At 38.7% G+C, this 25,599-nt stretch overlaps 1 protein-coding gene across 2 annotated transcripts in view; it reads left to right on the top strand.

The window, feature by feature from the left end:
• Positions 1-1,550: 1,550 nt before the first annotated feature.
• Positions 1,551-25,599, top strand: part of LOC115213957 (acetyl-coenzyme A synthetase, cytoplasmic) — a 78,136-nt gene continuing 54,087 nt past the window's right edge. The window contains exons 1-3 of one of the 2 annotated variants that reach the window (XM_029782960.2): positions 1,551-2,148; positions 13,500-13,591; positions 21,593-21,696. In XM_029782960.2, coding sequence (XP_029638820.1) covers positions 1,847-2,148; positions 13,500-13,591; positions 21,593-21,696 — 498 coding nt within the window. In that variant the 5' untranslated portion in view covers positions 1,551-1,846. The remainder of the gene's footprint in view (positions 2,149-13,499; positions 13,592-21,592; positions 21,697-25,599) is intronic. The other variant, XM_029782961.2, reaches the window with a different exon arrangement.

The following is a 25,599-nucleotide window of genomic DNA, read 5'->3' on the forward strand; positions in this document are numbered from 1 at the left end:
AGAAGTGCACTTCACGTTCAAGGCTCCGATGAAGCTATAAGCACTCATCTATGAGCCCACTGCATCTTAAAGCATAAACACCTGTAAGCTAATGAAGTCCATAAGATAATGTGGCTGTGTGGTAAGTAGCTTGCTTACCAACCACATGGTTCCGGGTTCAGTCCCACTGCGTGGCACCTTGGGCAAGTGTCTTCTACTATAGCTTCGGTCTGACCAAAGCCTTGTGAGTGGATTTGGTAGACGGAAACTGAAAGAAGCCCGTCGTATATATGTGTGTGTTTGTGTTTGTCCCCCACCCCAACATCGCTTGACAACCGATGCTGGTGTGTTTACGTACCCGTAACTTAGCGGTTCGGCAAAACAGACTGATAGAATAAGTACTAGGCTTAGAAAGAATAAGTCCTGGGTTCGATTTGCTCGACTAAAGGCGGTGCTCCAGCATGGCCACAGTCAAATGAACTGAATCAAATAAAAGAATGTATGTATGTATGATGTATGTGTGTGTACACGTACACACACACACATTAGCCATTGTTCCATACGTTCTGAGTAACATCATGCTTTACTTTTGTAAATCCCCAAATTACTCTGGTGGTTGATAAAAAAAGGGGGGGGGGAATACGTCTCGTATGAATGGACACGCAGGAATAAGTGGTGTGCATCATGCGATAGACAGAGAAAGCAAAAGGTTAATTGTTCGCCGAGCAACCTGCTTGCCGTCGGCCTGTTTGAGCCGAAGCTTTTCGTTACAACCCTTGTGTTTTCGAGTTCAAATTATTTCTGTCTCTACCTTGTCTTTCCCTGTTCTGAAGCTAATAAAACAAATTCTGGAATGGATGTGATGGTAGTTGTTGTGACAGTGACAGGACCATGTAATTAAAACCCTTGAAATTGCTATTCCCCTTTGGTCACAGTCTAATGACGAAATCTGGTAAAAGTATTTTCTGTTTTAAAAGGGATTTTATTCTGGTTTCATTCAAAACAAAAAGAAAAACAAGCTAATGTAGTTTAAGGTAAAAGTGTAAGACGTAAATTGCAACTGATCAAAGTGGTAAAATTTCTATCTAGTTCCCAACCTGGTTTCATGTCTATTAATTTAAAGGTCTGCAATGAGGTGGCGGGAAGAGAAAAGAACAGAGCGAGACCCACGTCATTCACTGATGCTACGTCACACGTTCCTCCGCCGCCGCCACCACCTTAACAATGTAAAACCATGCTCACGTCTTAGTTTTCTCTCCCTCTCTCTCTCCCCACTCTACCTATCATCTCTCTGTCTTTCTCCCCACTCTACCTATCATCTCTCCCTCTCCCTCTTTCGCCTCTATTCTTTTTCTCTCTCTCCCCACTCTCCATATCATCTCTCTGTCTTTCTCCCCACTCTACCTATCATCTCTCTCTCTCTCCCTCTTTCCCTCTATTGTTTTTCTCTCTCTCCCCACTCTCCGTATCATCTCTATCTTTCTCCCCATTCTACTATCATCTCTCTTTCTCTCTCCCCCTCTCTCTTCACTCTACCTATCATCTATCTATCCTACCTTTTATTTCTCTCTCTCCCTCCCCCACTTTCTCTCCCTCCCGCTCTCTCTCTCTCCCTCACCTATCCTCTCTCTCTCTCTTCTCTTCTTCCTTCTGTTTATCTCTTTAAGCCTCACTCAACATCTTTCCATTTCACACCGGCTTTGTCATTCACACCGTGAACGATGCCTCATTTATCTTAGATGAATTATTTGACTAATCATTATTGTTAACCTGTGTATACAATATATAAGCCGCAATTATCTTATTAAGACATTAAATCATTTCAAAAGTAGACCTTCATCGGATATCATCTTTGTGTGGAGCAACTATGGCGAATAAGGAATTCCTTCCCCCGTCTCATCTAAAAGCTTCGGCTCACGTCAGCAGCATGGCCCAATACAAACAAATGTATGAACAATCCATTTCTGATCCGGAATCCTTCTGGAGAGAAATTGCCAAAGATTTACACTGGGAATCTCAGCCAAGTGATAAATTTTTCGATTATAACTTCGATCACACGTCGGGGCCGATCTTCGTCAAGTGGATGCAAGGTGCTAAGACGAACGTCGCTTATAATGTCTTGGACCGTCACATTCAGAACGGAAAGGGCGATAAAATCGCCTTTTATTGGTAAGATTATTAGATTTTCGTTTTTATTTTAAGCTAAAATAATTGAAAATTTAAAGTATTTAGCGACAGTTTAAATATACATGGTTATTTCCAGTCACAAACCTTACACATCACCTATGATTATCGATTTTCTTTAGATCTTCACCTTGAGACTTTTTACAAGGAAATCGGTGAATCCTTTTAATCTGTCTGCCCCATCTATATATATCAGTGATCGCGCGTATATATATATATATATACATAAATGTGTGTATGTATATATATTATATGCATATCCACGCACCACACACGTTACACCTTTCAGGTTTTCGGTATTTTTGTCTCGTTCCTTTATTACTGTTTAATCCAACAGTTACTAAATGAATTTTCACTTCCTTCTATGGTAATTTCCAGAGACTACCAACACCTCCAACATAAATGCACACACAGGCCACAAATATATCTTCTACTTTCTATTTTAGCGCTTAAATTATCGTTTACCCTCATTAATAACCAAAAGTCGCTCCCATAATTATCATAATTGTTTCTTTCACTGATCCTGACATTAAAAGAAGCAGAGTTGTGCTGTGACAATCATGTCTTTCCCGAGATTCACCCACCACCAGCATTATTATAATAGTTAGTAATAATAACAATAATGATGATAATGTTGATAATATTTCTTTTATACAAACGCGGAAGAATTGGTAAATGTAAAGCAAGAAGAAGAAGAATAGGTGAGATGAAGATAGCATTTCATTTTCAGACAGGGGATGGAATTACTCTTCAAAAAAATCTACTTAGGTGTCTGTGTTCGATTTTTATAATTATTTTTAAAGAAATTAATCGAAATTTCCACAAATTTCCAAAATGTCAATAATATTAAGAATAATAATAATTTTTGCTTTTATATAACGAAAATAATTCTTGTAGATTAATAAAAGCAACAAAGACGACCAAACGATCGCAGCCTCTGTCTCCAGTCGAAATTCCAACAAATATTCTTTCTATTTATTAGTAAACAGAGATCGACAACAAATGGTTTCTTTCGTATGGAACTGATTATAATATTCTGTCTGTATCCTTGGTTATATGTTATTATCTCTATCCTTCGTATAGATTGGCCACGATCCAATCGCACTGGGAAATTATGGAGGAACACCAGATACCACCTACGCAAATGGCAATAATCTGTAGATGCATAATTATAAGGTGTATGTGTGTGTATAGCTATCGACTTACATTATATTACAGTTACCCGCATATATCTATGTGTGTGTATTATATCTATCTATCTATCTATCTACCTCTATATGTATATAATGCATACATACATATAATTTTGTATAGTATAAAGACATACAATATATATATATATATATTTATAATTTATACGTACGATGTATGTATGTATATATGTGTATATATAGACATACAATATATATATATACCCGTAATACTCACACGTATACATATACGTATAAATATGCTACATATATGTGTGTGTATTTCTGGGTATAGGCGCGGTGTGGGTGCGTAGTTAACAAGCATACTTCCCAACCACGTCGTCTTGGGTTCAGTCCCACTGTACGGCACCTTGGGCAAGTGTCTTCTACTACAGCCTCGGGCTGACCAAAAGGCTTGTGAGTGGATTTGGGAGATGAAAACGGAACGAAGCCAGGTGTGTGTGTGTGTACAGGCCTGTGAACACTTGTCTCGGCATCACATGATGGCTGCAAGCGAGCATCACCATCGTACGAGTGATGTTCTCTCACAGTCTTTTGTGGGAAACATGTCTGGCCATAATATCTTCCTTGGAAACAGGTGAAGGTTGGCAACAGGAGGGACATCCAGCCACAGAAAAAAATATATATGTACACATATATATTATCTCTCTTTCTCTATCTATCTATCTATCTATCTATCTATCTATCTATCTATCTATCTATCTATCTATCTATCTATCTATCTATCTATATATATATATATATATATATATATATATAATTTAAATAATGAGGGAGATAAATTGAATATTAATTTAATTAATATCAATTTAAAACCAGTAGCCTAGCATACAAAAATCTGAAAAATCAGAGAAAATTCAAATATATACAGGTGCAGATATGGCTGTGTGGTAAGAATCTTACTTCCCAACCACATGGTTCCGAGTTCAGTCCCACTGCATGGCACCTTGGGGAAGTGTCTTCTACTATAGCCTCAAGTTGACCAATACCTTGTGAGTGGATTTGGTAGACGGAAACTGAAAGAAGCCTGTTGTGTATAAATATATGTGTGTGTTTGTCCCTCCACCATTGCTCAACAACCGATGTTGGTGTGTTTACGTCCCTATAACTTAGAGGTTCAGCAAAAGAAACCAATAATATAATAACTAGGCTTACAAAGAATAAGTCGATTTATTCGACTAAAGGCTGTGCTCCAGCATGGCTGCAGTCAAATGACTGAAACAAGTAAAAGTAAAAGAATATATACATACATACATATATATATATATATCACCGTGACCGACCAGTCTATCAGAAGTTGCTACACATCGCTGGTCACAATGCTCTTTGCATTGTTTTAGCCTTCAAATGACGCCACCCCGCTGGCTAAGCAAGCAGGCCAATATATATGATGATGATGATATTATATATATATACCGGAGTAAACACATAAATATGAAACAAGGTGGAAAAAAGAGTACTCAAATACCAGTCGTAGAGTAATATGCTTTAAATAAAGCATATATATATATATATATATTCATCATCCGTTTTCCCATGGCCAGGCATGTTTTCTGAGAAGATTGGAAATCAAGGTCACCAGGACAACGCTTGCATGACATTACACTCATGTGATGTGAAAGCAAAGAGACTGCAACACAAGCACTTACTAATATACGTGTGTGTGTGTGTGTGTCTGTGATTGATTACATTCTCAGCAGACAGCAGGATGCATGGTTGCTCTTAACTCTTTTGATACCAACCTGCCTGAAGCTGCCTTATTTTCATAAGTTTTGAATTAAAATCTTCCACCAAACCTTAGTCACAATTTATGTTCCTAACACCAGCTTAATGATAACTAAGTTATTTTACTAAATTCTTTTGTTATATTTAAAATTAATTGAAAGAAACACACAGCATCTCAAAATAAATACAGTAACAAAAGGGTTAAATACAAAGACCCTCCCTAGTGAAGAATGTGTCCTCCAGCATAGACTAGTCATTAGTGACTTTAGACTTCAGGCTAGAAGGATGCTAGAAGCAGACCAATCTGGAAAAGAAGGATTTGGAAGCTTAAGAACCATTCATATGGTTAGAGATTTAGGGACATCCTAATTGAGGAATTTGATGTGGAGGAAGAAGAATTACAGACTTGTGACATAAAGAGCAACTGTGAATTCCTGTGGGACAGCTTGCTGAGTACCACAGACGGACTCTGCTGCTGGTGCAAAGTCTCATCCAGACTTAGGGTGAAGTGGTGGTGGAACGATGCTGTAGACAGGGCCATCAGAGTAAAGAAACAGGCCTGGAAGAGTGAGGGCAGCAGGGAACTGTATCAGATATCCAGAAGGAAAGTTAGGAGACAGGTAAACCTAGTGAAGGGAGTAGCAGAAAAGAAGAAGTTTGCCTATGTTCAGCAAAGTGAGGACCAAAGAACTGAAGTGTTTTGGATTGCAAGACAGTGTGTGAGAGAAAATTGTGATGTCATTGGAGGGAAATGTGTCCACGTGGATGATGGTGCACTTGCTTTTAATGATTCTGAAAAGGAAGAGGCTTGGAACTGCCATTATGAAAGACTGCTGAACATGAAGAATGAACGGAAGGAGGAGAGTTTGCCAAATGTTGACCCAATCGAGGGACCAGCTACTCGAATTGACAGTACCCAGATAGATAAAGCAATTAAGGATATGAAGACAGAGAAAGTCCCCGGCCCTTCTGGTATCACTGATGAGATGCTTAAAATATCTGGTGGTGTGGGTTATATAGTCTAGTCACCTGTATTATAAATTAGGTGGTTCGTGAAGGAGTCATACCCAATGACTGGTGTAGCAGCAGCACCATAGTCAACTGCTACAAAGGTAAAGGTGATGCCTTAGATAGAAATAATTACAGAGGTATCAAATTGTTGGATCAGGTGATGAAAGTTGCAGAGAGAGTCATAACCCAACTAATTAGGGAGAGAGTCTAGATTAGATGAGATGCAGTTTGGTTTTGTGCCAGGGAGAAGCACCACTGATGCTATATTTCTGGTAAGACAGCTGAAGGAGAAATACCTAGCCAAAGATAAACCTTTGTAGTTGGCTTTTGTTGACTTGGAGAAAATCTTTGACAGGGTGCCCTGATTCCTTATCTAGTGGTCAATGCAGAAACTAGGGATAGATGAATGGTTAGAGAGCTGTACAAGCCATGTATAGAGACACTACCAGTAAAGTAGGGGTTCACCAAAGATTGGTCCTCAGCCCCCTCTTGTTCATTATAGTCCCCCACAGGAATTTAAAACAGGCTGCCCCTGGGAGCTCCTCTTTGCCGATGACCTTGTTCTTATAGCTGAATCACAACCAGAACTAGAGAAGAGGTTCCAGCTATGGAAGCAAAGTCTAGAATTGAAAGGCCTTAGAGTTAACCTAGCAAAAACCAAAGTCATAGTAAGTAGGAAGACAGACAAATAACAAATCCCTTCAGGTAGATGGTCCTGCTCAATCTGTACAAAAGGCATAGGTAGAAACTCCATAAGATGCACCTGGTGTAAGCTTTGGACACATAAAAGGTGCAACAATATCAGAGGAAGGTTAACAGGGAAATTAGCCTTTGTGTGTTGAAGATGCACAGGTACAATAAACACTGAAAATATACAGAAAATAGACTCCATGAACTGCCAGTGGGGTAAGCTAGTGGTAGTAGATAGCTTCTGCTTTCTAGGTGACCGAGTTAGTAGTGGAGGTGGATGCTCCGAGAGTGTAGCTGTGAGAATACATTTAGGCTAGGCAAAGTTCAGAGAGCTTCTACCTCTGCTGGCAACAAAGGGCGTCTCCCTCAGAATGAAAGGCAGATTGTTTGATATCTGTGTGTGAACAGCCATGCTACATTGTAGTGAATCACGGGCTGTGACAGCCGAGGACATGTATAGGCTTCACAGAAATGAAGGTAATATACTTTGCTGGATGTGCAATGTTAGTGTGCATGTTTAACAGAGTGTAAGCATCTTGAGAGAAAAGTTGGGCATAAGAGACATCAGATGTGGTGTGCAAGAGAGATGACTCTGCTGGTATGGTCATGTGATGCATATGGACGAGAACCGCTGTATAAAGAAGTGCCGATCTGTAACTGTGGAGGGAACCTGTGGCAGAGGTAGAGCCAGGAAGATATGGGATGAGATGGTGAAACATGATCTTCAAACTTTGAGCCTCACGAAAACAATGACTAGTGTCCAAGACCTTTGGCGATGTGCTGTGCTTGAGAGGACCCATCAAGCCAAGTGAAATCATAGTTGTGGATGATGCTGGTGGCATGTAAAAAGCACCTTTCAAACATTGGGCCAAATGGAGGCAAAGTGGCCTAGCCCCTTTCGAGTGTTGGGCCTCAAGGGGATAATGACTGAGACCTTTGGTATTATGTCATGCTTCAGAAGAAGACCCATCGAGTCAAATAACATTGCAGTTTTGGCAGATAGTGGTGTCACACAAATGGCACCTATACCAGTGGCATGTAAAAGCACCCGTTTACACTCTTGAAGTGGTTGGCATTAGGAAGGGCATCCAGCTGTAGATGACCATGCCAAATCACACTGGACTCTGGTGCAGCCTTCCAGTCTGCCAGCCTTGGTCAAACTGTCCAACCCATGCCAGCATGGACAACGGATGTCAAATAATAATGATGATATAGTCTATAGATGAGAGACAGATATTTGCGTATAGAATACACTTCATAGTGCTCAACAGATTTAAACTTGAGCAGGTAGAGGAGTAAATGTAAGGATAAGCAAGTTAAGCAAATTGATTTACACAATATTAAAGACATTTAATTGTTTCTACTCTCGGCACAAGGCCTAAAATTTTGGAGGAGAATAGAAATAATATCAGGAATTAAAGTGGTTGAATAAGAGTTTTACGAGTCCGACAGCTGTTTCTGGGGTCTTAGTGGTCCAAAATAATGACTGCTGTTGGATAATATCAGTCTCCATCTCAAATCTCCATTCTGTGAACACCTTGAATGTAAAACTTCTTCCCTGAAAAGGGAGGCTGGTATTATCTGATGATAGAATCATTTTACAATCATTATTTTGGACCACAAAGCCCCTAGAAACAGCTGTTGGACTTGTAAAACTCCTTTAATTCCTGATATCATTTCTATTCTGTGTAAGTCAGGCCGTTTTGTATGTAAATATATGTACATTTTTTTTGTATTAAATGTATTTAACATTTTTTGTATATCAACTTATCCTTACATTTACTCCTGTATATGTGTATATATATATATATATATATATATAATGTACACACAAGGAGCTTCTTACAAATCTGCTTTCAAGGTCAACCTGGAGCTTCAGTAGAAGATACTCGAGGTGCCACACTGTGGGACTGAACCGCAACCTATGTGGTTGGAAATCAAACTTTTTGCTCTGCTTTTGTATCTCTCTGTTATTATCTAGTGTAACAATTTAAAAATGATAATAACAGAATCAATAATATAGGCGATTGCAGCCCCCACCCCCAAGCATTAAATAGCTGAAGGATTAGAATTAATCAAAGGACATAAGTATGTCTTCCTGTTGGAAATAACAGTCAAAATTCTTATTTAAATTGCCAAAATACACTGATAATAACTACAGAAATCAACCATCCGAAGGCAAACAGACTAAGACAATCTCTCAGCATACATTCAAGTATTTGGATTCACGTGGACTGGCAAAAATAGCCTCAGCTTTCTCAGCATGCATTACCACGATATATATATATGTATGTGTGTATATATATGCACAGTTGCAGCAGGGTGTTATTAAGGTGTTCATAAGCCATTTAAAAACCACACAAAAACCATTAAATTCACTTCAACATTTAAATTAAATTTGTGTCAGAATATTTTCGTCGCTTTGAAACTGCGACCTGTTCGCTGACAAAATTTCATGCTGCATCTCTTTGTCAGCGAACAGGTTGCAGTTTCAAAGCAAAGACAATATTTTGACACAAATTTAATTTAAATGTTGAAGTGAATTAAATGGTTTTTGTGTGTGTTTTAAATGGCTTAATAACACCTTAATAACACCCTGCTATTGTTGTTTTTGTTTCAGCACATGATCTCAGATCAAATCTCTTGCTATGCAAGTGCATCTCTGTAATATATATTCCAACCCGTGCTAGCGCGGAAAACGGACGTTAAACGATGATGATGAGGATGATGATGATATATATATATATATATATATATATATATATATATATATATATATAATAGATTTTTTAATTTTTTTTTTATATATTTGTGTTAAGAATTTCGAAAATAACATTCATCGTTTTGAAGGACATTCGATCGAGTACATGGAGCTTCATCAGAGTGAATACAAATGCGTAAAATAAAATAAATGAAGGGAAGAAGGAACTGGAAAGAACATGGCCTCGAGAAGTGGCCAAGGAGGCTCAATATATTTTTGCCTATCGACTTCAAAGCTCCATGCTGGAAGATGGTATGATTTTAATGTATTGAGCCTCCTGGCCACTTCTCGAGGCCATGTTCTTTCCAGTTCCTTCTTCCCTTCGTTTATTTTATTTTACGCATTTGTATTCACTCTGATGAAGCTCCATGTACTCAATCGAATGTCCTTCAAAACGATGAATGTTATTTTCGAAACTCTTTCATAGGCATTGACTGGCATTGGGAGCGGAAACGGCTGTAAGAACTGTTCTTTCATAGAAATGTTGTTGTGTTTTGTATTAAAAAATAATCCACAGGTGTGGTCCAATTTATTTGTTGATCAAAGTTTTCTCCATTTTCTGTTCATTTTAAAGTTGATTCCTGATAGACTTTTGTTTATTCTATTGTTACCTGTACCTTATGAGTATAGTGTGCCTGCATACCCATGCCCAGGCATAGCACAGGTAACTGATACCAATGATAAATATGGATACTGTTATCCCTTAGTCGGTTACTTTAACCGCTAGCTCTGCTTACCTTTTATATATATGTATATATATATATATATACACTTTATTTAAAAGCAGCAGAAATATAATAAAAGCTGTTACTCAGAGTTTCACGTTCCCATTCATCGGACAGTTTTGTTAAAACTGTCTGAGAAACAGGAACATGAAACAGCTTTTGTTATATTTCTGCTGCTTTTAAATAAAGCGTATTACTCTACCTCTGGTATTTGAGTACTCTTTTTTACACCTTCTTTCACATGTATGTGCTTACTCCGGTATATATATATATATATATATATATATATATATATATATATATACACGATGGGCTTCTTTCAGCTTCCGTCTACTAAATCCACTCACAAAGCTTTGTCAGCCCAAGGGCTGTAGTAGAGGACACTTGTCCAAGGTGCCACACAGTGGGACTGAACCTGGAACCATGTGGTTGGGAAGCAAGCTTCTTACCATCCAGCCATGACTGCGCTTACACGCATATATGTATTTGTGTGTCTTTGTTCGCCCCTCCCCATCACTTGACAACTGATGTTGGTGTGTTTATGTCCCCATCACTTAGCAGTTCAGGAAAAGAGACCGATAGAATAAGTATTAGGCTTACAAAGAGTAAGTCCTGGCGTCAGGTGGTGCTCCAGCATGGCCGCAGTCAAATGACTGAAACAAGTAAAAGAAAAATGGTAAAAAAATAGTCCAGCAGACGATAAGTCATGTAAATCAGTGCTGCTCTGTGTGGTGGTCTGTAGACTGGTGCCGGCCCGTGAGCCATCAGCTGCCAGTGTGCAACAAGTTTCCAGAAAAGAAAGAGACATTATAAAATGCTTATGTAATATTGTATTATTTGTTTACAAAATAAATCTTTATATATAAAAGTGAGGTTGTGTCTGTCTCCTACGATTTAGATTCCTAACTACTCCCACATTTTGCGGTGCAGTTTAACCAAAACCAGGTATCTTATAGTCGTGATTCATATCGAGCCCTTCTGGGTATTAGCGCGCGTCTATGATGAGTCTACGATTTAAAAAATAATTTACCATCATTTTTTTCCATTTTAATGCATTTTTTTGCTATTATATAAGGGAAGTAACTCTCTAAAAATGTCTACGATGAGTCAACGATTTAAAAAAAAATTTACCATCATTTACTTTGCATTTTTTTTGCTATTTTTTGGCTATAACTCTCTAAAAATGCTTATATAGTTATTTCCCTTACAAACCCAAGCAACGCCGGACGATACTGCTAGTATAAGATAAAAAAATTGTCAACTTTTATTATAAATTAGAAAATTACTATTTTTAAATCTCACAAAGGGAAATATTCAGCAACAGTACTTTGGAGTAAAGATTGTTTGCCAACATAACATGGCAGTCCTGGTTTAGGACGAATGTTGCTGAAATTTAGCCCCAGGAAACATTGTCTCCAGCTGGCTATACAACACAATCTGTGTCCTAGATTTCCTTGTTCGAAAATATGACACAGATTGTGTCGTATAGCCAACTGGAGATGATGTCTCCTGGGGCTAAATTACAGCAACATCCGTCCTTAAACCAGGACTGCCATGTTATGTTGGCAAAAATCTTAACTTTTATTATATTCATTATATATTTTGTTTTTTGGTATAAATTAATATTACTAAGAAATATTACCAGTCCCTGGTACATTGGAAAAAATAACAAAAAAAACCTGCCGGTACACCACATCTGATGGTTTGAGAAGCACTGATGTGAACCATTCTCAATGATAGTTGCTATTAAACATGTACAGTTTATTTCAAGGCATTCTAAATATTTTCTTTTAGTGATGTGCTAAAGTTTGATGTTCTTCAAATCCTCAATAATGATTTCTGGAAGTAGGACGATTACATGTGTTCAGTTTACGGATGAGTAGAAATACTACAGCTGGGTAATGAAGTAGTCACTTCACTTGATTTATACAATGAGACAAGCATGAAAATTGATATAGAATAAACCAGGGTTGGGAAGAATGCCAGCAATGCAGTACTTTGTTCAGATATTCTCATTTCTGTAGTGAAAAACCGAAAGTGTTTCAACAGCTTCAAAATATCTTGGATCAATTATTGACAATTCAGGATTAACATGAATGTTTTCGTTCGACTCCAGAAAATAAGGGGGATTCTGAGAATATTCCAACCTAAATGGAAGATACAGTTCTATATTTGAGAGATGAGGAATTATTTACATTATTTACATTTGATGGATATTTGTCCTCATTTCAGCTGATATACCCTCCAGCCTTCTTCAGGTGTCTTGGGGGAAATTTTGAACGTGGGTTCTCATTCCTAAGGTATATATAATGAATATAATAAAAGTTAAGATTTTTGCCAACATAACATGGCAGTCCTGGTTTAAGGACGGATGTTGCTGTAATTTAGCCCCAGGAGACATCATCTCCAGTTGGCTATACGACACAATCTGTGTCATATTTTCGAACAAGGAAATCGAGGTCATTGCCAGTACCATCTGACTGACCCCTGTGCCGGTGGCACATAAAAGGCACCCACTACACTCTCAGAGTGGTTGGCGTTAGGAAGGGCATCCAGCTGTAGAAACTCTGCCAGATCAAGATTGGAGCCTGGTGCAGCCCTCAGTAAAAACCGTCCAACCCATGCTAGCATCGAAAATGGACGTTAAATGATGATGATGATTCAAGTCACTGCCTGGAGTTGAACTCGGAATCTTGGGGTTAGTAGCCCGTGCTCTTAACCACTATGCCACATGCTTATGGGCATGTGGCATAATGGTTAAGAGTGTGGGCTACTAACCCCAAGATTCCAAGATTGATTCCAGGCAGTGACCTGAATAATAATTATAATAATAATGCTAATAATAACAACATCGGAAAAATATCTTAGGAGCGAGAACCCAGGTTCAAAATTTCCCCAGGACACCTGATGAAGGCTGGAGGGTATATCAGCCGAAACATTGTGTTAACAACAAACAAGATGAGGACAAATATCCGTCAAATGTAAATAATGTAAATAAGCTAGATGGAAGAGTAAAAAATAGTTCTAAATAAATTTGAACTCTTAGAGAATTCATCATCATTGTTTAACATCCTCTTTTCCTTGCTTGCACGAATCAGCTGGAATTTGTTGAATAGAAATGTAAAAGATCGATCTAATGTTAATTTGTTGTATTTCTAATGACATCCAATTTCACTAATTGGTCATATTTTTACAATTTTCTGATTATTCCAGGGAAGGTAATGACGTTATGGATGAGAAAAAAATTACTTTTTCTGAACTGAAGACTGAAGTTTGCAGATTTGCCAATGTCTTGAAAGACTTCGGTAAGTAATATACAAGTGTTCAACGAAATAAATTTTTATTCTGCTGCTTTAGGTAATTCAACCAGGGGCTGAAACTACATAATCTACATTTTGTCTTATTTTTTATGATTAGAACACACACACACTAGTGGTGTTGGTGGTGGTGGTTTGACCTCAATTTACAAATTCAATGATGAGAACAAAAGTAAATTTGGAGTAAAGATTGTTTGTCAACATATCATGGCAGTCCTGGTTTAGGACGAATGTTGCTGTAATTTAGCCCCAGGAGACATCATCTCCAGCTGGCTTTGCAACATGATCTGTGTCCTTATATTTTCAACAACTCAAAATTGCTGACATGGCCGATGACTGTACTGCCTGATTGGCACTTGTGCCAGTGGAACATTAAAAGTACATCCGAGTGTGATCATTGTCAGGGCCATGGATTGGCTCCCGTACCGGTGGCACGTAAAAAGCACCATTCGAGTGTGATTATTGCCAGCATTGCATTATTGGCATATGTGCTGGTGGCACATGAAAAACATTTGAGTGTGGTTGTTGCCAGTGCCACCAGACTGGCTCCCGTACAGGTAGCATGTAAAAAACACCTTTTGAGCATGGTCGTTGCCAGAACCGCCTGACTGACCCTCGTGCTGGTGGCAAATAAAAGCACCTACTACACTCTCAGAGTGGTTGGCGTTAGGAAGGGCATCCGACTATAGAAACTTTGCCAGATCAGACTGGAGCCTGGTGCAGGCTTCTGGCTCACCAGTCCTCAGTCAAACTGTCTGACCCATGCCAGCATAGAAAGCAGACGTTAAATGACAACGATGATGATGATGATGATGATGGGATCTAGCACCCCTCCCACTTTGCTCAAAACGACACTCCAAAATACTGAATAGCTCTCGTTGTGAGATTTAAGAATAGTAATTTTCTAAAAGCAAATTTGTTTGGTAGAGGGCTTTGAACCAGAAAGTGCTAATTGTTAATCAACATTAGTTCCAATCAACAGTTTCTCTTTGTAATGTTAATTATTTTGATGTGTAGTTATGTTATTTTACTGTCAATTGCATATAACTGGACCGACATACTAACCCCATAAAATCTGTGTGTGTGTATACATTGATTTATTTAGTTTGTACATTGAACGTGAAACTAGTTTTGGATTTACTCTTACTATTTTTATATATATGTGTGTGTGTGTGCTGGTGGCATGCAAAAACCACCTACTACACTCTCGGAGTGGTTGGCGTTAGGAAGGACATCCAACAGAAGAAACATTGCCAGATCAAACTGGAGCCTGTTGCAGCCTTCTGGCTCACCAGTCCTCAGCCAAACTGTCCAACCTATGCCAACATGGAAAACGGATGTTAAACGATGATGATACATATATATGTGTGTGTGTGTGTATATATGTCTGAGAGAGGGTCATAACCCAACTAATTAGAAAGTGAGTTAGGCTAGGGCAGATGCAGTTTTCATTTGGTTTTGTGCCAGGGAGGAGCACTGCTGCTGCTATATTCCTGGTGAGGCAGCTGCAAGAGAAGTACCAAACCAAAAGTAAACCTCTGTACTTGGCTTTTGTTGACATGGAGAAAGCCTTCGACAGAGTTCCCCGATCCCTTATCTGGTGGTCAGTGCAGGAACTAGCGATAGAGGAGTGGCTGGTGAGAGCCGTACAAGCCATGTACAGGGATGCTGTCAGTAAGGTCAGGGTTGGCAACGAGTGTAATGATGAATTCAGTGTACAAGTAGGGGTTCACCAAGGATCAGGCCTCAACCCCATCTTGTTCCTCATAGTTCTCCAGGCAAAAACAGAGGAATTTAAGTTGGGCTACCCCTGAGAGCTCTTAGCTTAATCACTACTAGATCTGGAGAAAAAAATTATAGGAGTGGAAGCAAGGTCTGGAATCAAAGGGCCTTAGAATTAATTTAGCAAAAACCAAATCTTATTAAGTAGTAGAGTAGATAAATCACTTCAGGTAGATGGCCCTGCTTGATATGCAGAAAAGGTGTAGGTGGAAACTCTATAAGGTGTACTAAGGACACATAAACAGTGCAGCAATATCAGAGAAAGGTTTACAGAGAAAATAGCCATTGTGCATGGCAAATGCACAGGTACAATAAACACTAGAAATATACAGAAAATAGACTCCATCAAATGCTGGGTGGTGGTGGTGGTGGGAGGTGAATACCTAGAAGTAGTTGATAGTTTTTGTTATCTAAGTGACCAAGTCAGCAGCAGAAGTGAATACTCCAAGAGTGTAGCTGCTAGAATAAGAATAGGTTGGGCAAAGTTCAGAGAGTTTCTACTTTTGTTGGCAACGAAGGACCTCTCCCTCAGAGGGAAAGGCAGTTTGTATGACACCTGTGTGCAAACGGCCATGCTATACAGCAGTGGAAGATGGGCTGTGACTGCAGAGGACATGTGAAGGCTTGAAAGAAATGAATCTGGTATGCTCCACTGGATGTGCAATGTCAGTGTACGACAGAGTGGAAGCATCTTGAGAGAAAAACTGGGCATAAGAAACAGTCACAGCATATCTCCAGAGGTCTCTGTCTTTTGTCATTGCCTCTGTGAGGCCCAACGTTCAAAGGTCATGCTTGACCACTTCATCCCATGTCTTCCTGGGTCTACCTCTACTCCAGGTTCCTTCAACTGTTAGGGTGTGGCACTTCTTCACACATCTCTCCTCATTCATCTGTAGTACATGACCATACCAGTGCACACATCTCTCCTGCACACCACATCTGATGCTTCTTATGTCCAACATTTCTCTCAGAGTGCTGACACATCACAGAAAATAAAGTAAATCTCAAATGCTGAATTGCTGTGAAGCCAACTTAGAAGATCAGGTAAATATCCTGAGATGGTGGCAGAAAGTGGCCAGCAAGCTCCTATAGAGAATTGAGCTCTATACGTCTCAAATTCCAGATGAGTTCAATTCTCTGTAGTGGCTTGCTGCTCACTTTGTACCATCTCCTAAGGGTATTTACCCAGTCTTCTAGGCTATGCCACACTTGCACATAAAAAGCACCCAGCATGCTGTGTAAAGTGGTTGGCGTTAGGAAGGGCATGCAGCCGCAGAAACAGTCGGAGTCAGGGCAGCCAACCCATGCCATCATGGAAAACGAATCATAAACAATAATGATGATGATGATGATGAAAATACCAACTCACTTGGCACTTTTAAGTTTCTTTACGATAAATACTCAATGCTGTCACAATATTTGAAGAAAAATTTTCTTAAAATAAAATAAAGATTATTAATTGGATTTTTAAAGAAATTTTCAAAGATGAGAACCACATGAACCTTTTGCAAGGAAGTTTTTGTTCTGTGTGTGTGTAAGTGCTTTTACTGTTAAGTATTTCAGGCACACTATTGCTGTTTTAATTAAGCTATTGTCTCTTTATTATATATTTTAATTTGACTTTGGTTTGGTTTTTAATTATTGTAATTTTATACATGTTAAGTTTTTTGGTCATCATCATCATAATCATCATCATTTAACGTCCGTTTTCCATGTTGGTATGGGTTGGACGGTTTGATTGCGGTCTGGAGAGCCAGGAGGCTGCACCAGGCTCCAGTCTGATCTGGCCGTATTTCTACAGCTGGATGCCCTTCCTAATGCCAACCACTCCTAGAGTGTAGTGGGTGCTTTTTACATGCCACTGGCACAGGAGCCAGTCATACAAGCCTGGCATCAGTCATGTTCGAATCATCGATCTTATATATATGTGTGTATATATATATATATATATATATATATATATATATATATATATATATATATACACATATACACACATAATTGTATCCTTAGTTATATGTACATATAAACGTATGCACGTTTGATGATTTTTGGGAATGATATGGGGGTCATTCTCTTTGATTTTCTGGAACATGACAGTACTAAGGAGCCATTTGGGAGAAGAAACCAAACAAGAATCTGAAAATGGTCCCCATTCACCTTGACATTGCATATCCTCACACACGCACACACACACCTTTGGTAACAAATCAGGCAATCATTAAATCGTGTCGGTCAGTTGTCCCCACCCAGACTGGGCATCCTGCAACTTGCATCCGTTCAGTCCCAAAGAAGGACCATCTTTGAGGACGTTTAATGAGGTGAGTGAGGGTAGAACAGTGCACAGGTGGATCTTTTCAAAGATGATTTGAGGGAAAGAGAGATTCAATGATGGTGCAAAGGCATTGCTTGTGATGGAGACTACGTTGAGAACTACCTTTCTGTGAAGAGAGAGAGAGAGAGAGAGTTACTCTACAAACGTGCAACTTCCACAATCTTAGTTAATTATCTACCACGAGTGGGTGGCCCAACAGAAATAAAAACTTTTAAATGGTTTCATAATAGTAATACACTGATATTGGTACATATATATATATGTATAGCCTCGCCTGGCCCCCGTGCTGGTGGCACGTAAAAGCACCCACTACACTCTTAGAGTGGTTGACATTAGGAAGGGCATCCAGATGAAGACTGGAGCCTGGTGCAGCCATCTGGTTCGCCAGACCTCGATCAAACCGTCCAACCCATGCTAGCATGGAAAGCAGACCTTAAACGATGATGATGATGATATATATATATATATATATAACAAAGTGGAGTTGTGGGGTACCGCACGAGTGGAATTATATACGAAAGAAGGTTTGAAAATGCAATTTAAAAGATGTTTATTTACTTTACCGGTTTCACTCTTTGGAAAAAGATTGTCAAAAGTAACATGTAGAAGTTTGGTTGCGTTAATTATTGGTTGTTGCAAATTGCTACATTACATATATACAGTCTTTGGTAACAGGGATATGTTAAGGACATAAAAAAGTTCAACAAGTTCCTTAAAATATTGGGCACAAAAGATTACTACATAAATAATCGTTCTCAAGGACAAGCTTAAGATAGTTTCCAGAATGAATTGGTATTGCTATTGGTATTGTATCTGTATATTCAAACATGCACAGAATATTGGTTGACACAGAGTACTACAATCCATATGTAGCAATTTGTAACAACCAATAATTAACGCAACCAAACTTCTACATGTTACTTTTGACAATCTTTTTCCAAAGAGTGAAACCGGTAAAGTAAATAAACATCTTTTAAACTGCATTTTCAAACCTTCTTTCATATATATATATCTATATATTGTTGTAAATTTTATTGATATTTACGATGTATATATATAAATGGTCATCATCATTGCTGTTCTTATGTGCGTTTCTCTACACTGGAATAGACTGGGTGGGACTCTTTGTGGCAGTGATTTTAACCATTCTCAGTTTGTGTTGTTACACTTATATTTTCTCCACTAATAAAACATGTAGCAACCACATAATACACACACACATGCAATTCGCACCACTCAGATTCGAATAATTTTAAATGGAACTTTTTCATACTTCACTCTCCAGATATTCCCAATAAAGATGGAACTGGTCAGGCATTGTGAAGAGTTGAACTTTCAATGAGGAAGAAACCTTCTTCACTACAGTTTCCTCTCTTGCACACTGCATCTTATTTCCCTTACATCCAGTTTGTCTCTCAGTTCAATTCATCATCATCATCATTGTTTAACATCCGTTTTACATGCTGGCATGGGTTGGACAGTTTGACTGAAAACTGGAGAGCCAGGGGGCTGCACCAGGCTTCAATCTGATCTGGAAAGGTTTCTACAACTGGATGCCCTTCCTAATGCCAAGTGCTCCGTGAGTGTAGTGGGTGCTTTTACGTGCCACCGGCACGAGGGCCAGTCAGATAGTACTGGCATCAACCATGCTTGAATGGTGCTTTTTACGTGCCACTGGCATGGCAGCCAGTCAGGCAGCACTGGCAACAATTATATTTCGTAACTCTTACACACTAATATGGCGCATCTGTTGAAGCATGCTTTCCGCATTTCTCTCAAGCTGCCCTCAAGACACACATCTCACTGCCACATAGCAGAACACTTCACATATAAGCATCATACAATCTGCCCTTGATTTTCAGGGATAATCCCTTGTTGCCAGTGGAGATGATTATGCTCAGAACTTTCTCTGACCCTTTCTTATTCTAGCTGCCACAGTTTCAGAATTTCTACCGTCTCCCCTACACTGCTAATTTGGACTCCTGAGTAACAAAAACTGTTAACTATTTCTAGGGCCCCATCTGAGCATTTGAGGGAATCTATTTCTTGAGCACTCATAGTGTTCACTGCCCCAGCGCACCCATTCTGCATATGTAATCTACCTTTTTCTGTTAACGAGCTTTTGATCCCACTGCATCTTTTGTGTGTCAATTGATTACTGTTGATACACTTTATGGAATTTCTACCAATTCCTTTTATGCAGATGGAATTCAAGGAGGTGCTGAAAAGTTCCTGGTTTTAAGAGTATTGCAAAAGGCCTGGTTGGAACCTAAACCTTCAAAGTTCTTTTATAGGGCTTAGAAAAACTGAAGGACTGCTGCAATAAGTGTGTGAATCTGAGAGGAGGGGAATATGTTGAATAAAATCATAATTAACTGATCCTCCTGTATTTTCTTTTACCCAAAGCCAGGGACTTTTCAACTCCCTCTCATGCGGCCATTTCCCTAATGCTATCAGAGATTTATCTTTCTTCCTAAATACTAAAATTTTTTCAGTAAGTTTACCTTAAGGCCCTTAAATTCTAGGTTTTACTTCCATGTCAAGAATTTCAGCTTCAGTTTTTCTATTGATTCTGCTATAAGAGCCAAGTTGTTAGCATACAAGAATTCTTAAATTCTTGTTATGGCTTGATTGGCTGTAATAAATAGGAGTGGTCAGTTGAATCATTGAGTAATGTTGACCTGTTCTTTCCTGTGGATAAGTGCTGGACATTTTATACACTCTAGTTTTTCATTGTTGACATTTTCTTCACTTTAATTCAGATATAATTTATATAAACGATGTTTTAGTAATTAAATATCTTTATCCCAGTTTTTCTTAATGATCAGTCATGCACCATCATCATTGTCATCATCATCATCATCAACAATCACAACTGTTACATGGCAAGGTGAGAGTGAGCACACACACATACACATAGATGCAAGCACACACACAAATACACACACGTGTATGTGTGTGTGTTGAATAAAACAATAGAAAGCCATCTGATACATTTTTTGTAAAAGACCAACTTATTGTAAACAAATTCTTATCCAGTCACAAATGATATTTTGTGTTAGAATTCAGGTGAAATCCCAAACATCTCAACACTTGAATGGGAATCCCACCAATATTTAATTCTGTAGCAGACAGGTCAGAACCTTAAGATCTAGAAAGAAAGAATTGGTAGAAAAATTTAGGAATCTTGATGGAAATAATTTGGGAATAACTTGTCAACTTGATACATGTAGATATATTAAACATACATTCGTTGTATACAGTCTGTTTATATTTCTGTGTATATTATGATGTGTAGATATATAAAACATATACATTGTATATATAACAGTGTGTCTGTATGTCTTTGTATATTGAGATGTGTGTGTAGGTGCAGGAGTGGCTGTGTGGTAAGTAGCTTGCTTACCAAACACATAGTTCTGGGTTCAGTCCCACTGTGTGGAACCTTGGGCAAGTGTCTTCTGTTATAGTCTCAGGCCAACCAAAGCCTTGTGAGTGGATTTGGTAGATGGAAACTGAAAGAAGCCTGTCATATATATATATATATAATTAATATAGGATAAAATTTTTTTCGGGAAAAAATTATCAATGGCCAGCATATCAAAAAATGCCTTTAAAGGTAAAATTTATACATAATTTACAAGATAAGGGCAGAATAAAAATTCTAATGCCAAATATGCCGAAACAAAAAATTGTTGATAACCATTATAATTTATGCGTCTCGAAACAAACTGATAGAAATCTCTAAAAAATTTGTTATTACTGTATTGGATTTTTCTTCTGCCCTTATCTTGTAAATATATATATATATATATATATATATATATATATGTCTTGTAGAGAATTAATGCTTTTGTTTTATTTGATTGCAGGAATCCAGAAAGGTAACAAGGTGTCTTTGTATATGCCGATGATTCTCGAACTGGTCATTGCAATGTTGGCTTGCGCTCGGCTCGGAGTTGTTCATTCAATTGTGGTGAGAAATTTTACCATTCTCCATTCTAATCTTCCTCTTCCCTTTCATATATGCAAATTTATTAAGATGGCTATTCACAGTTTACAACCGAAAGGCAACAAGTACAGTCGAGGGTGCTAGGGAGCACCAGCATTGCTAGAAATAAGTGTCAGACAACTCTTAGCCATGTGAGAGCATGTGCTCTCATGTGTCTAAGATTTGTCTTGACCCTTATTTCTAGCAATGCTGGTACTCCCTAGCACCCTCCGTCACTTTAGTGATGGCTATATACATACATATATATCTCTATATCTTTTATCCTTTACGTGTTTTAATCATTGTGCTGCAGCCATGCTGGGGCACCACCATGAAGGGTTTAGTCAAACAAATGGACTTCTGTGAAGTCTGGTATTTATTCTATTGGTCTTGTTTTGCTAAACCACTAAGTTTTGAGGATATAAACAAACCAACACTGGTTGTGAAGTGTTGGTAGTGTTGTGCATGCATAGTATGTAGACAGGGCTATAACCCAAGCTGTGCCCTCATGATTCACGTCTGCTTTTTCCAGTATTCCAAAGTTGTATGAAGATGTTATATCTGTGTGAGGTATGCATAAGAGTTGAAAAATGCTGGGAATAGTTTTGATAGAGAAATCACATATTAAAATAGGAAATGGTAAAAAAAATTTTCTCCATGTATATAAATCCTTAAATCCTTAAAAATGTTTTAGCCCGAATGCCGCGGCCATGCTGGGGCACCACCGCTGTAGTATATATATATATATATATATAGTATATATATACAAGAATCTGTCTATATATGTATGTCATTATTTAGCCTCTGTGTATGTGTGCATCTGTATTATTAATATGTGTCAGCGTCTATCAATCTTGCTTTTTCTCTGATGTAAATATGTAAACATATGTGTATGTTTATATATTCTTAATTTGTAGGATATCATCATCATTTAATGCCCGTTGTCCATGCTGGTGTGGGTTGGATGGTTTGACTAAGGATGGCAAGCTGAGAAGCTGCACCAGGCTCCAGTCTGATCTGGCGGTGTTTCAACAACTGGATGCCCTTCCTAACACCAACCACCCTGAGAGTGTAATGGATACTCTTATGTGCCAGTTGCGTGACCCCAGTATCTGCCACAACTACAATTCCACTTGCCTTGATGGGTCTATTAGTCAAGCGTGACATATTGCCAAACGTCTCGGTCATTTGTCATTGCTTCTGTCAGACCCAACACTCGAAAGATTCTGTTTATGTGCCACTGGCACGGGGGGCTAGTTATGAGACACCAGCATTGGCCACATTGCTTCCGTGAGGCCCAGTGCTCGAAAGGTGCTTTTTATGTGCCACCAGCACAGAAAACAAATCCTTTATATCCAACATAACATGGATGTGCTTCTAGAACACTAAACACTGTGTTATTAGCCTCGAGAGATCCTCCCATACAGGTGCTCCCTGCATAAAAGCACACACATAGATTTTAGCAGGTGAGAATTGTCTCTCATGAGCATGAGAGAATTCTTGTATCATGTAATTTAAGTCTACTGGATCTAATCACCATGAAGCACCAGTCACCACATGTCAGTCAGATTTCAATGCCACCATATAAAGAATACCAGCATCTTTTCAGACACTCATGTAGCAAATAGCCAACAGGCTTGTTAAAAATTAATTGTTAGTGATGGAAATAGTATTAATGCCAAAAGGTAATCTTAATCTCCGACTAAACATAGATGTGTCGTTAGAACACTGAATACTGCATTATTAGCCTTGAGAGATCCTCTCTTATCGGTGCTTGGTGCATAACAGCACAGTGTTCTAACAAGGTATCCATATATATATATATATATATATATATATATATATATATATATATATATATATATATATATGCATACCAGTCATGTGCCATCAGTAATTACTCAGGCTAGGCAGTTGGTGATGTTTATGTAGCAAAACACACAAAAAAAAAGCAAAACACAGGCGCATGACTGAGTTGGATGCAGATTTGCTTCTGCCTTTAGAGTGCGTAAAGAAAATGTTATTGTAGGAGGTACGCAGCATGTGTACCACAGCAGTTCTATGCATAGCTTAGATACTGAGATTGAAACGCAGGTGTAAATTATGCCTACCTGATCTACAAAAAAATAGAATATTTTGTATTTTATGCAGAGTAATCAGAGCAACCTTCATAATTTTATTGAATTAGGTGCATATTTAGCCACAAAAGGAAAATGTTGCTATCGATCTATTTTATTCATGTTAGGCACTGTCTACATTACCTACCTAGGCAGCATGTCCCTGATATATATATATATTTTTTTAAGAAAATAGAGAGATAATTAAATTAATAATTATGATCGAAATGATCGAAATAATGATCGAAATCGATCAATGGAAATTGCAGATGTGTTACCAGTGCCGGTGGCATGTAAGAGAACTTTCCGTTTCGCGACCGTTGCCAGCACCGCCCCGTTTCGTGTCCGTTGCCAGCCTCGCCTGGCCCTCGTGCCGGTGGCACATAAAAAGCACCATCCGTTCGTGGCCGTTTGCCAGCTCTGTCTGGCACCAGTGCGGGTGGCACGTAAAAAGCACCCACTACACTCACGGAGTGGTTGGCGTTAGGAAGGGCATCCAGCCGTAGAAACACTGCCAGATTTGACTGGGCCTGATGAAGCCTTCTGGCTTCACAGACCCCAGTAGAACCGTCCAACCCATGCTAGCATGGAAAACGGACGCTAAATGATGATGATGATGATGATGATTTATTAATTATAAAATAGGACATCATCTCTATAATTAATATATAATATTGGGACGTCATCGTATAATTAATTTATAATTAATAAATGACTGGTATGCATATATATATATATATATATGTGTGTGTGTGTGTGGAGGCGCAATGGCCCTGTGGTTAGGGCCGCAGACTCGCGGTTGTAGGATCGCGGTTTCGATTCCCAGACCGAGCGTTGTGAGTGTTTATTGAGCAAAAACACCTAAAGCTCCACGAGGCTCCAGCAGGGGGATGGTGACGACCCCTGCTGTACTCTTTCGCCACAACTTTCTCTCACTCTTTCTTCTATTGGCCTGCTCGCTTAGCCAGTGGGGTGGCGTCTTTTAAAAGCTAAAACAATGCGAAGCGCATTGTGACCAGCGATGTGTAGCAACATCTGATAGCCTGGTCGGTCATGGTGGTCACGGTGATATATATATATATATGTATATATATGGATACCTTGTTAAGTGTCTATTTTCTTATTTTCTTAAAAATATATATAAACCCTGGTTTATCCAATTACCTTACAGTTGAATATTAATTATAATATTCAATACTTATTGTAATCGGTAATAAAGCAGTAAATTCATTGGAATTTATTATCCCTTAATGAGGTTTGTAACCTTTATTTGAACTGTTATACATAGGTGCAGGCATGGCTGTGTGGTAAAAAGCTTGCTTCCCAACCACATGGTTCCAGGTTCAGTCCCACTGCGTGACACCTTGGACAAGTGTTTTCAGCTATAGCCTCAGGCCGACCAAAGTCTTGTGAGGAAATTGAAAGAAGCCCGTCGTGTGTGTGTATTTATATATGTATATGTGTATGTTTGCATGTCTGTGTTTGTCCCCTCACCGTTGCTTGACAACCGATGTTGGTGTGTTTACATCCCCATAACTTAGTGGTTCAGCAAAGGAGACCGATGGAATAAGTACTAGGCTTACAAAGAATAAGCCCTGTAGTTGATTTGTTCAGCTAAAAGGAGATGCTCCAGCATGGCCGCAGTCAAATGACTGAAACAAGTAAAAGAATAACAGAATATATGTATAAAAAAAACAGCTGACAGTGTGGAGGGGTTACTTTCGCCCCAGCAGGCAACTCCTCTGCTGCTTGTTATCATCATTGTCTTCAT

The sequence above is a fragment of the Octopus sinensis genome, linkage group LG7, assembly GCF_006345805.1.
Source record: "Octopus sinensis linkage group LG7, ASM634580v1, whole genome shotgun sequence".
Lineage (NCBI taxonomy): Eukaryota > Metazoa > Mollusca > Cephalopoda > Octopoda > Octopodidae > Octopus > Octopus sinensis.